The 13,338-nt window shown below is 41.6% G+C and overlaps 1 protein-coding gene across 1 annotated transcript in view; it reads right to left on the minus strand.

Moving 5' to 3' along the window:
* Positions 1-13,338, minus strand: part of sv2bb (synaptic vesicle glycoprotein 2Bb) — a gene marked incomplete at both ends in the record, with an annotated part of 49,974 nt that overhangs the window by 7,791 nt on the left and 28,845 nt on the right. Inside the window, 6 exons of the mRNA XM_080736484.1 lie at positions 3,637-3,725; positions 4,552-4,627; positions 5,329-5,417; positions 5,677-5,790; positions 11,160-11,249; positions 12,140-12,273. Coding sequence (XP_080592610.1) covers positions 3,637-3,725; positions 4,552-4,627; positions 5,329-5,417; positions 5,677-5,790; positions 11,160-11,249; positions 12,140-12,273 — 592 coding nt within the window. The remainder of the gene's footprint in view (positions 1-3,636; positions 3,726-4,551; positions 4,628-5,328; positions 5,418-5,676; positions 5,791-11,159; positions 11,250-12,139; positions 12,274-13,338) is intronic.

A 13,338-nucleotide genomic window follows, 5' to 3' on the forward strand; every position in this document is an offset into this window, starting at 1 on the left:
CTGTCATGGAAAGGAGATTCGTTTTTGTCTGCAGACAGAGTTGGCGTTGAAGTGCGCGGCAGCCATAGCTGCTGGGTGGGTAGAGAGGCCGTCTGGTAATCAGAAGTTCACCAATTTGCCATCCGAATGTCCACGTTTCGAAGTGTCACTGAGCATGACACTTTAAGGACGACTTCACCCATTTCAACCTATCCTCATATAGCCTAATTGGTCCTCATTAATGCTCATGATAAATGTTACATTTGTTTGGAGGGCTGTGGACACTTCAGAAACCCACCTTCCAGTGACATCATTGTTAGGCAGTTTTTTCCCCCCCTTTTTTTCAAACAGTATTCAAAATGTGTATTTTTTTTTTTTTTTTTTTTTTTTTGTTATTGGGCTTTTTATGCCTTTATTTGATAGGATAGTAGACTGACAGGAAATGGGGAGAGAGATGGGGAATGACATGTGGCAAAGGTCGTCCGGATCGGGAATCGAACCGGCGACGCCAGCAGGCATCATAGCCTAGTATGTGGTATGCGCCTTGACCACTAGGCCAGTGGGTGCCCCTCAAAATGTGTATTTCTATAAACTTGAGAACAATGGCTTCCATTATAGCAGGCCAACTTTCCAGGAATAGAAAGCCTATGAGGTCACTGGTAGGCAGGTTTCTGAACTGTCCACAGCCCTCCTCTGAGACCCAGACAAGTAGACAAAAATGGTGCCATCTTATAATAAGCAATAGTGAGGACCAATTATTATGAAGATTAGCCTGGGATCAGTAGCATTTCGGGGTTTCTGATCCGGTCAGGAGCAGTTTTAACCCAAAATAATTCCCTGTGCTCAAGGGCATAATTTTAGGGCCTACCCAATAAACCCTGTAGTTTGCTTATTTTAGAAAAGTCTATTTGGTAAATCCATCTTTTAGTCCAACTCATAGTGACTGGCAAGACTACACTTCTTGAGCATTTAGATAGGGATTGGGGAAACAAACAGGGGGGACTAAAACAAAGCAACGCCGCTTCTTCCTCCTGTTACCGGTTTAGGTCACTCCTAGACCGGATCACACGGATACCAGGCTTTCCTCCGAGGTGGAAAGTGTGGTGACGCGAGTTTTCTGAAGATAGGTTGAAAATAGGTGAAGTCGTACTTGAACAGCTTCTTGGTCACATTAGCCTGGCCTAACTAGGGCCATCTGGTTAAACACTCTGTGGTTGGCCATTTTAAATATACCCGCCAAAAGACTAGTTAGAAAAGTTGCATTCTACAGGAAGGCCCATTACATCCATTTTGAATCTGTGTATTCGGCATAGAAGTTTAATAGTATACATGTTGTATACTGTATGTACTGGCAGTTGTTGTATACAGAAGGGGAAGCATTCTTGAACCCGCTCACAGGTTCACCTACTTCACCCACATGAGAAGTGAATTTAAAAGGAGTCTACAGTAAGTGATATTGTTTTGTTAAAATATAATAGCTCTATATTACAATAATAACCATTTATATATATTGTTTGTTCAGTAATAGGGGCATCTCTCCAGCTCTTAAGTAAACAGGCAAATAAAGTTCAGGTACATATTTTATCCAACAGGAGAGATGGCTGAAAATGAGGTTTAGAACAGGAAACACTATCATGATACTGATACTATACTATGATCTTTGTGTGGTTGGTTGGTTCTCCTGACTGGATACATTTGCTATCTGCAAATGGTACTGTAGCTGAAAATATATTTTCAGCTCTTACTAAAGAGCTGGAGAGATGGGAAGACCCCTGTTACTGAGCAGACAGTCCTAGCAATGATTACTATCAGGATATACTGTAGAGCTTTAACTTAAAAACAAACATACCATTACTGTACACTCCCTTTAAGTATCGTATGACTGCATACAATATACTTTATTAGTACCTTATATAGCATCATAGTGAAGTGATAACATTAAAAACATGAAGCATAAACCACTTTTAAGGTTTATTTCCTTCAATGTACAGTGAGTTAATCCGATGCTTATTATTCTGATCATTCCCATATCAGTGAATGATTGCCTATAACCACATACTGTAGCTAACTGTAAATGTTTCACCAGACACAGATAGCATGCTGCTGTATGACAACAGAAATGACAATGCATGGTTGATAGCCTTTCAAACGAACGCCTCTCTTCACTCTAACAAGGTGCTGCTGATCCTATAATGATAAACATAAAGCATACAGTACATGATACTTGTTACTGTAAAGTTAAAAGACAACTTCGGACTAAATAACATATAGACACATTTTCCTACTTAATATTGATCCCAAATACCTTTCCATGGGGTCTATTTTGCAGAATGTCCCCTGTCTTCCAGTTTCCCATCTGTCCTAGGCAGCCCTCATAGCATAGTGGAGCCCATAATCATATTGCTACTAACCCTATTTGTTAAGGTCAAAAGTTTTATTTTAATGTTTCATTTATCTGTTATTAGTTGTCATTGTCCCAAACTAGCCGCCTTAGTCTGCTAAACAGATGTTATGCTGTTATGTGTATTGCCATGTCCCGGAAAAGACGCACTGTGATTGGCCAGTACAGTCACTTTGATTAGCAGTTGTGCCGAACACTCACCCCAAAACATGATTTACGAGACTGTATCGGCTCGTGTGGGACAACTAATCTGTGATGTGTGTGTGTGTGTAATGAGCAACTATTAACAGATTTTGATTGCAAAACAAATAGCGTTAAAGCGATATGCTTATGGACTCCGCTCTATGCTATGAGGTCTGCTGGGGAAACCAAGCGCCCAGAACCACGGTAGAGCATTGAAGCAGCCATTAGCCTAGTGGTCAAACATGGGACTGCAGTTAAACCGAGTTTAACGCTACTGTGCGTGCGTATGCTAACATTAAGGCTACTGTTTACCCTAGTGTGCCTGCTCAGGCCTCGGCCAATCAAATCAATCAATTGAAATGATAGCTGGGGGGGCGGGGCTGGTCCGCTCTCTTAAATATATACTCTATGGGGGAAACTGGACGACAGGGGCAGTTCTGCTAAACAGACCCCATGGCAAGTCATTTGGTATCAATATAAGCAGGAAAATTAGCCTGCATGTTATTTAGTCCGGAGTTGTCCTTTAACACTATAAAAATTGTCATTGTGGAATCCAACAGGACTGCAATAAGAATATATGACTATATCCTAGTTTGCAGGTGCAGACAAGCTGTGTGCCCAATACACCTGTCTTTTTGTGGGCTTGTTTTTCTCTCCACGATGCTAATAATAGAGAGGACACACAGTTGTGTGTTCCAGAGAATACTGAGAGCTGTGCATGTTTTCAGCACTAAATCATAACTCAGTTCAACTTTAGCCAAACGTCAACTCACAGCTACTCGAGATCTGGAATAGTTTCATTGCAGTAAACAGAACCACGGCTATGCCCTTCTTCTTTGCAGAAAGTGGAAACCAATGCTGTTGTCTCCCTCCCCCCCACACACATTCAGTGTTAGGTAGATGGTAGTATAAGGTGGAAAATCAATAGGTGCAATTCATTTTTTTTTTATTCGATCAATCCATAGTGGTGAATGAATGAATTGCGCTTTCTGTTTGCGTTTAATTGGACTGATTGGATTAAAGGCACTGCAGTAAATCTATGTCACATGGTGTCTGTGCTAAGGGGGACATACTTGTCTCTGATGTACTCTCCTTCTCTATGGATCTGGTTCTCCAAGGAGAAGTTGAAATGGAAGCCCTCCACTCGCTCTCTGTGGAATATCTGGATAAAGATGAACACGCATTAGAACAATGAACAAGCATTAGTGGAACTAACTGAACTTGTAGATTGAGTATTCTTGGCACACGACTGTCATACCACAAACTATTTGCTTAGAATTTAGATGCATGAATTAGTTAAACTTGTTTGGCTGAACTGGTGACCTACGTTATAATGGTTAGTTACTGTAGGTAGGCCTACAGTAGATGCTGGCATGTTTACTTTACAGAGGATGATGGTGGGTTACGTGGGTATATGTATTGTACCCATGTACAATACACATAGGTCCAGTGGGCACCTCAATCTTGTGGGCACCTCAACGTTAAATGTGTTGTTTTAACGTTGAGGTGCCCGTTGAAGTGGTTTGAAATAATGTAAAGTGTATATGATTTGAATATGTATGGTACATAATTATCAGACCTAAATGTACACTTCAGTTTCTTGTTCATCCTTGAAATGGCTGGATATCACAGGTTTTGAAGCGATTTGTAGCATTTGTAGAAATTTTGGGCCTTAAATGTAATTACGAAATATATGTAGGGGTCAACAGTAAAGTAGCCCCTGATTTGTAAAATAAATGTCAATATAAAATATAAGACAAAAGTAATAGATATATATATATTTTTAAGGTGCACAAAAATGCCAGGTGCATGCCCACTGTTCCGGTTACCCTTCAGGAAGACCGCATCAAGAGCCTTGCTAAACTCGGCAGTAGAAATGAAGCAAGCTAATGTACAGTAACTTGGTGGCTTGGCTGTGTATCTTCTTTGTTAACAGTTGGTATGTTTCTGTGCCCCTTGGCACGGACTGTATTTACCTTTGTATTTACCTTGACTTTGGCCTCATACTCTTCATACTGGAGGTGCTTGACCATGTCAGGGAACCACACAGACAGGCCATAGTAACTGGAACACAGAGGTATAGGACACTTATAATGGAGACAACAATAAACATAGCAATTTCACCTTTTATCCTATGGCCCTCAGTGATACCATATTATAGGAGTTGGAAAGGTAACCGAACAACTAAGAATTGTCAGCGAGGGAATATGGTCAGTGTGAAGCCTTTTCCAACACTTGGTGTTGACAGTAAGTCAGGAGTGCATTTAAAATGTTTATTTTTATGCAGGATGATGACAGCATAAACAAAACTCTGGTGTTTAATGGATAATTAAACTAGTGACAAGAAAATAAACCAAAAACACTCAAAACAAACTGAAAACACAGAAACTGTTGTCGTGGCGTTCCCAATCCCTACAGCTGTGCACTCATGACTCCCCCAAATAGGCTGTGCCTCGATTCCCCGCCTATGCCATGGTCAAGCAGTAATATGACAGCACCATCACAATATCACAACCAGTAAGACTCCCTAATCGGGAGATAAGCGACCGTCGGGTTGCATTTATGTTGTCTGCAAAAAGCAACCTTGTGGTGGCGCTAGAAGAGGCTACAACAGGAGTCCTTTTGTACCTACTGTCTGTATTTTCATAAACATAGTGTATTGTATTTGGTTTAATGCAATACGAAAGGTTGGAGAGAAATGAAAATACAGACAGTGTAGGTACAAAAGAAAAAGTACTGTGATAAAACCCATTGCATAAACTAACCTGAAAGCCATGCAGAACCAGATGATGGCCATGAAGAGAGTAGCAAATCGTAGCTCAGCAGACAGAAGTGACGCAACATTCTTTAATACCTGGGGGAAATATAGACAGATAAAATAGTTAGATATTATAATACCGGTAAGTTATAACCTATCGACGGTCAGAGATCTGATAAAGTATGTGTGTACTGATATCTAAATTCAATGAATGGGATAAAACTGGGTTGAAACCATTTGGAAATTATAATCTTTTTAATAACTATAATAGTGCAGCGTAGCTAAAACATGTTAACCAAATTCCGTTCTCCCATTTAGAAAAGTGGTACATACAGTACTACACAGTAGTACATACCAGTTTGCAGAGCGTCAGTGAGCGGACAGCCCATCGCTGGACAGCTGTCCCAGTAGCCGTTTGAATCTCTATGAACTCATCCTCCGCTGTCTTAGGAGCCTTGATGTGGGTGACCTGAAACCACACAACATCAGCATCTGTGGAGTAGCCTAATTATTCCGCTGACCAGTAGCCTAATTATTTGCTGAAATGCCTAAATTATTTGATGAAATTGTCAAATCAGTTAAGAATACTGAAACTTAAGGCCTACCCAGGGGGCAAAGGAAGGTGTGCTGCATTTGCCCCGACATAAAAGGTTGTCCACCAGAAATATTATCTATGACCCAGTAGGATCACAACCTATATGGACAACCCGGTCAATTTGTTCGGAAAAGTTCCAATATGGCCGCCTCAATATTAGCCCCTATTAGTTTTAATGGGGGGTGAATAGGGAAGAAATTTAAACTGAGGGATATTTCCACGAAACTTCACAGGTTGATCAATGGTATACATATGAACATTTTTTGTATTGCAAGTTTCCATGAAATCCAATATGGCCGCCACAATATGGCCGCCATAATGTAAGGACCCAGAAAATAGGTTTTGCCTCTAACTTCTGAACCAGATGAGCTAGAAACGGAAACTTGGTGTCTATTTCATGGTGTCTGACCATGGGAGACTCAATGGAATAGCTAATTTTATTATTGGGTGTGTCTGGACCTTTATTGTGCATATTTGCAAGATGGTGGATTCCCAAAATAGAGCTTTAACATAATTTCTACCATGATTGTTGACTGCTTTTGCAAATACAAGCAATATGAATCCATTTGCTAAGATTTATGGCACAGAAGGGACCTGTATTATTCTTGAGTTTGCATGTTGTCAAAATGGCTGTAAACGAGATATTATATTTCCTGTCCGATTCTACTTGTAGCAATGACTTCAGATAAAATCAGAGACCAAAACAATGTATCTTAGAATTTTTATTTTAATTTTAAAAATTATTAAAAAAAGAGAGAGATTATCTCAATGAAATGAATGCAACTGCCTTTTTGGGTCTTTCACACATAGACATGCACATGCTTTCCAACAACTTCAGCTTCAGGGAAATTATAATGAACACATGATTAAAACAGGCTGCATTATAATGCAAATAATTGCTAGTCACTATCACTGTCATGTGTACCTATCCTGCATCTTGTCTCCAGTCCTTGGCAACGACACCCCAAGTAGCATGCAATTCCCTTCTTCGCACATGAAGTTCAATCACCCGAGAGAGACTTGGAGTAGAACCGCTGCTCCTTCACTTGGAAAGGAGTCAGCTTAGGTGGTTCGGGCATCTAGTACGGATGCCCCCCGAGCGCCTTCCTAGGAAGGTCCTCGATGCACGTCCCACTGGGAGGAGACCCCGTGGCAGACCTAAGACCAGATGGAAGGATTATATCTCCAGACTGGCCTGGGAACGCCTCGGTATACTCCCAGAGGGAGTGGAGGAAGTTACGCAGGATAAGGAAATCTGGAAGTCTCAGTTGGAACCGTTACCCCCGCGACCCGATTCCGGATAAGCGGTTGAAGATGGATGGATGGATGGATGGCACATGAACAGTTTTTCTGGCAGCCTTTGATACAGCTTCATGATATTGCCTTGTCCATTGATATAGGACAGGCTGGCTCTGTAGATGGACAGGGGACTGCCTTCCCATCACTGAGAGACCATCCATATTCAGTGAAGCAAGGGATGTCTGGCTTCGCGATGTGTGCAGTTTTATCTATTATGGCTGCAAGAGCAGCTCTTTTCAGGTGCAGGCCAAAGGCATTTTCTGTAGGTGGCAGCAGCTTCAACAGGGTTGATCGGTTATTTAGGAACTTGTACACTCTCAGCTTTGCCAGGTCAAAGTCCTCCGAATGGTCAGCTTTTGATGCATATACAGCTATCGTGAGGTCTCTAGCCTGATTCTTGACATCCTCTGAGAGGGAATAAGAGGAATTTTCACCAAACTCCTGAAGTGCAGGGAGATCTAGACCCATGCTGGTCTTGAACCATGCCTTCTTTCCAGTGAAAAAGGGATAGCTGGTGGTATCTCTGCCACTCAGGCTGTGAATAAAGGGCAGGGCACGACACTGTGCGAGTCCAAGGGCTGAGACCATGTGATGGATAGGAAGATATGCATCCTGCTCTGTTCTCACCCACAGCTCTGGAAGGTCTACTCTAGGAGGTGGGTGGCAGCATGATATAGATGCCTATATCATGCTGCCGCCATGGGAAGGCAGTCCCCTGTCCATCTACAGAGCCAGCCTGGCCTATATCAATGGACAAGGCAATATCATGTAGCTGTATCAAAGGCTGCCAGAAAAACTGTTCATGTGCGAAGAAGGGAATTGCATGCTACTTGGGGTGTCGTTGCCAAGGACTGGAGACAAGATGCAGCAGGATAGGTACACATGACAGTGATAGTGACTAGCAATTATTTGCATTATAATGCAGCCTGTTTTAATCATGTGTTCATTATAATTTCCCTGAAGCTGAAGTTGTTGGAAAGCATGTGCATGTCTATGTGTGAAAGACCCAAAAAGGCAGTTGCATTCATTTCATTGAGATAATCTCTCTCTTTTTTATTAATTTTTTAAATAAAAAAATAATTTCTAAGATACATTGTTTTGGTCTCTGATTTTATATGAAGTCATTGCTACAACTATATACAGTAGAATCGGACAGGAAATATAATATCTCGTTTACAGCCATTTTGACAACATGCAAACTCAAGAATAATACAGGTATAAGTCCCTTCTGTGCCATAAATCTTAGCAAATGGATTCATATTGCTTGTATTTGCAAAAGCAGTCAACAATCATGGTAGAAATTATGTTAAAGCTCTATTTTGGGAGTCCACCATCTTGCAAATATGCACAATAAAGGTCCAGACACACCCAATAATAAAATTAGCTATTCCATTGAGTCTCCCATGGTCAGACACCATGAAATAGACACCAAGTTTGCATTTCTAGCTCATCTGGTTCAGAAGTTAGAGCCAAACCTATTTTCTGGGCGCTTATATTATGGAGGCCATGTTATGGCGGCCATATTGGATTTCATGGAAACTTGCAATACAAAAAATGTTCATATGTATACCATTGATCAACCTGTGAAGTTTCGTGGAAATATCCCTCAGTTTAAATTTCTTCCCTATTCACCCCCCATTAAAACTAATAGGGGCTAATATTGAGGCGGCCATATTGGAACTTTTCCGAACAAATTGACCGGGTTGTCCATATAGGTTGTGATCCTACTGGGTCATAGATAATATTTCTGGTGGACAACCTTTTATGTCGGGGCAAATGCAGGTTTCCTAAAAAAAGGCTGGTTTGCCCCCTGGGTAGCCTTAAGTATCCACAGCACAATATTTTTCCTTATTTTGCACAGTTGGTTTATAGGTTAAATCAGTGGTTTTCAAACGTTTTCACATCAAGGACCCCAAAATGATGTATTTGGCTGAAAAAATTGCATCATGGCGCGCTATGAGCTTGTACATCTGTGTACGATGGCTTTTTAACAGCCATCGTACTCCGAACTTTGATTCTGCCTATGCTGCGGATTCTGCGGATACTTTTCAGAGTGTATTCTTGCGGAAATCCACAAATGGCAACAAACCAGTCTGTTACCATTGAAAAGCATTGGCAGAATCCCCTGCATAGTCAGAATCAAAGTTCCACACCTTTATGATATAATCATTGCTATGGAGTGTTTCTTCAGTGACAGGAGTCTCCCCAACTCTCCAACTCTTTAGTAAATAGAAAATGCTTTTTCAGGTGCAGACACAAATTTCATCCAGTCAGAATAACCAATTTATGTTGAGGGTTAAGCCCGGATCAGAGTCTACGGTGGAGAGCTATCCACCGCACATTTGAGGTGGAAAACTTTCCACCTCAAGTCAGAAAATAAGTGCAGGCCATCATAGTCACGGCCCACGGTGAAGTCCTTTACCCCGTCTAGACCGGTTCAGGTCGACCAATCAGTGAACGGGGTGTAGTAATACTACTGTCTGATAGTAAAAACAGAGAGATGTGTTGGGACTCGCGGTGGAAAGCTCTCCACCGCGAGGAATGGTGTAACGTTGTAGTTTCATGACTCAAAAAGACTCGAAAAGACTACACCGCGGTGGATAGCCTTCCACCGCGGACCCGACTATGATCCGGGCTTTAGGGTTAGTGCTACACTGCTATACCTTTGTAATGTGTTCTTTTTTTCCCCATCACTTCCAATTTCACTTTTTATTCTTGTATCCTGTATGAGTTCTCTCCTGATGGGATCAAATTGGTATCCTGACCTGAAAATGTATTTAATATTTACTAAAGCATTGGAGAGAGACAGTGAGACCTCTGTTACTAAACAAACACTGTGGAAGTTACTGTTTGCTAAAATAAGTGTTAAATAGCTTTATATGCAAAGATACAGCACTTTCTAAGTATCCAGGTACAGAGTGAGTCCGATGTGTGTGTGGTCCACACTGCTCAGGCTACTGCCCTGTCATATTATTTTCTGCCACCAGGAGGCACAAGAACTAATATGCAACAAGCGGCACACACTTACTGATCATTATTTAATGAAGTGTGTTGATACTGACATAATATTCATATTAATTTAACTGATGCAAGAACAATGGTTTCTATTTCAGTGTGCTAACTTTCCAGGAAGAGAAAGTAAGCTTTGAATCCCCATCAATGATGTCATTGGTAGGCAGGTTTCTGAACTGTCCACAGCCTACATCTGAGACACAGAGCGAGTAGATGGAAATGAGCCCATCTTATAATTAGCTTTAGTGAAGACCAATTACAAGATCAAGTTAAGGTTGAAAATGGGCGAAGTGCTCATAAATGTGTGTATATGTTAATATAGTGCATACATCGGCAACTGGCGGCCCGGGGGCCACATGCGGCCCCCACCTTCACTTGATGCGGCCCGCAGGTTAATACTGGAATACTGATATATTATTGATTTCAGCTGTTACAATTCCAAACATGACCTGCTTTAATTATGTCAATCTATATTAGTAGCTTAATGACTAGTAGCTTAATGACTAGTATAGTAGCATTAAAATGTATTTCTGTTACGTCAAATGTATTTGTATTTAGGTTCATAAAGTTAACATGAGTATATAACTAAATGTGTTTGAAATTAAATCAAAATGTTACATTTCAGGTTTCCAATTATATATTATATATTATAAATAATTCAGGATTCCAATTCAAAAGATGCAAAAATAGCTGATCTACAAGCTCAAAACGCATCGCAGCGCGATGCGTTTTGAGCTTGTAGATCTGCTATTTTTGCTTCTTTTGTATGAGATACTAAAGCTGGACGTAGCAATATGCAATGTGGCCCTCTGGAGTGAAGGTGGAAATATAGTGGCCCTCACCATCATCAAAGTTGCCCACCCCTGATATAGTGTATAATGTAACATAATGTAACAATATAATGTATATTAATGTACTGTACATGTACTCACAGTGAAGACTTTCTCTGGCTGTCCCTTGGCCCTCCAGTTAGTGTCATGCACCTGTTTCAGAATCATCCAAGCCTCGTCATGCTTGGCATTCTGCTCCACAAACAATCACGCATGGGCGCACACAGACGGACGCACACACAAACGCACACAAGTGGAAAATGTTAATGACTTTTTTTAATGCAGTGATGAGTTGTTGGGGCCTTGATTTACGAAAAAAACACAAAGTTAGAATGTGAAGATAAGAGGTTTCTGCCCGACAGCAACGAGATAGTGTGTGTGTGTGTGTGTGTGTGTGTGTGTGTGTGTGTGTGTGTGTGTGTGTGTGTGTGTGTGTGTGTGTGTGTGTGTGTGTGTGTGTGTGTGTGTGTGTGTGTGTGTGTGTGTGTGTGTGTGTGTGTGTGTGTAATTAATTGTTTATTTTCTTTTAATCAATCGATGCACAAAGGCACAGCATAGGCATCAGAACACAGTTTTTTTCACGAGGAATCAATATGTTTTCCAGGCCACAACAACAGTCTCCTGGTCATAGACTGTAAAAAATATGGACGATGGGAACCCATTGGTTTCTGTTTCTTTTTTGCCCTTGTATGGGTGTCGCCATCACTGTTTTAATGGGTAGCATTAAATGCTATTGGCTGCCGGGATACTTGGGTAAATGTGTTGAGCCTGCAGAAAATAAAGCACACAAAGTATCAGCACAAGTCTGACTAGTAAGACGCCTCAGAGCGACAAGCGAACTCGCCCTTAAAGGGCAAGGTTGCGCCACAGTGATGTGGACATCAGGGATTTAGTCTTAGTTTTAGTCATCACAGCTTAGTTTTTATTTAGTATTTATTTCGTTTTCGTCAGTGAAACAAAAACGCAGTCGACAAAAGTTTTTCGTCATAGTTTTAGTCGACGAAATCAACACTGAATCCGTACAACTGTCCCCCTGCTCCTGCTCCTTACGTCTGGCAGTGTAAACGTGCATGGTCTCTCACCTCCAGGAGGAAGCGAGGGCTCTCAGGCATGAACATGAGGCCCACCAGGGAGGCGATGGCAGGGAGAGCTGCTACCAGCACGAACACACGCCAGCTATGGAACTGGAACTCTGTACCCATACTGAAGCCCCAGCCTGGAACACACACACACACACTCTGTCAGTCAACACAATACATTTTTCACAAATGTCATCAATTATTGATTGAATAATTTATTAGTAAGAAATGTAAACAGAACAGAGGTACAGTAAGACTAGTAGGCTAAAAGGATAAACGGACGGGCGTGTGCTCAGTAGGGACATGGCAGGACATTCAGACAAAGCTGAGGAAGGCCTGTTAGGTTGAAACGCGTCTGTTGCTCTGAGAGGTCAGATATAACCTCTGTGAAAATGTGAAAAAAGACATATACTGTGTGCTGGCTGTTCTGTCAGTTTTTGGACATTCAGACACACAATTACCAATGCTGGGTACCGAAAACTGAATGACACCGTACTCGTCACATCATTTTGCGACACGTTGTCAGCGCAATAACCCTGGGAATTCTAGACAAGCTGATAACTGTACGTTATACCACTATTGATTCTAGCTCCGCTAGCAGCTCTTAAGATGACTATGTGGGTTGGTCCAACCACCACTTTGGTCCCAAGTAGCATTTCTCATGTATTCATTAGGCTAAAATGTCCACTTGCACACATTTGACACATTTTATTATACCGAAAACTACTGTCTGGATTTCCATGGCATTTGCTATGCACCTTCATGCTCCCCAAAGGAGGGTTCCTGTTGATCTTGGTGACTCAGTACGTGGCCTTTTCTCAGCAGTCGGCACACGATTTATCAGAAACTCTAATGGCCAGATTGCCATGAAACTTAATGCACTTAGCAAGACTAATATTGGTGACCCCCATTGCGTCGCCCTTTGGCTAAACTTTACGCGTACACAAAAGTGTTCTCAAAATGTGATGGCCAGATTGTTGTGAAACTTGTTGAGTGCATAGTTGCTCCCTGGAGGAGTGCCCTCATGTCCTTTCCTTTAGTGCCATCCTCAGGTCAAAATGTCACATTTGCACTAACAAGATGTCATGATCTAAGTTTGAAGGCTGAACCCTACTGATGGTGATGACACCATGACCTTTTCTCAAGTACAGCTCAGACTCAGAGGGCCCTATTGTGGTAGATGGATTGGTGTGAGGCATGCA

The sequence above is a fragment of the Nannobrachium achirus genome (assembly GCF_963921795.1).
Source record: "Nannobrachium achirus genome assembly, chromosome: 11".
NCBI lineage: Eukaryota > Metazoa > Chordata > Actinopteri > Myctophiformes > Myctophidae > Nannobrachium > Nannobrachium achirus.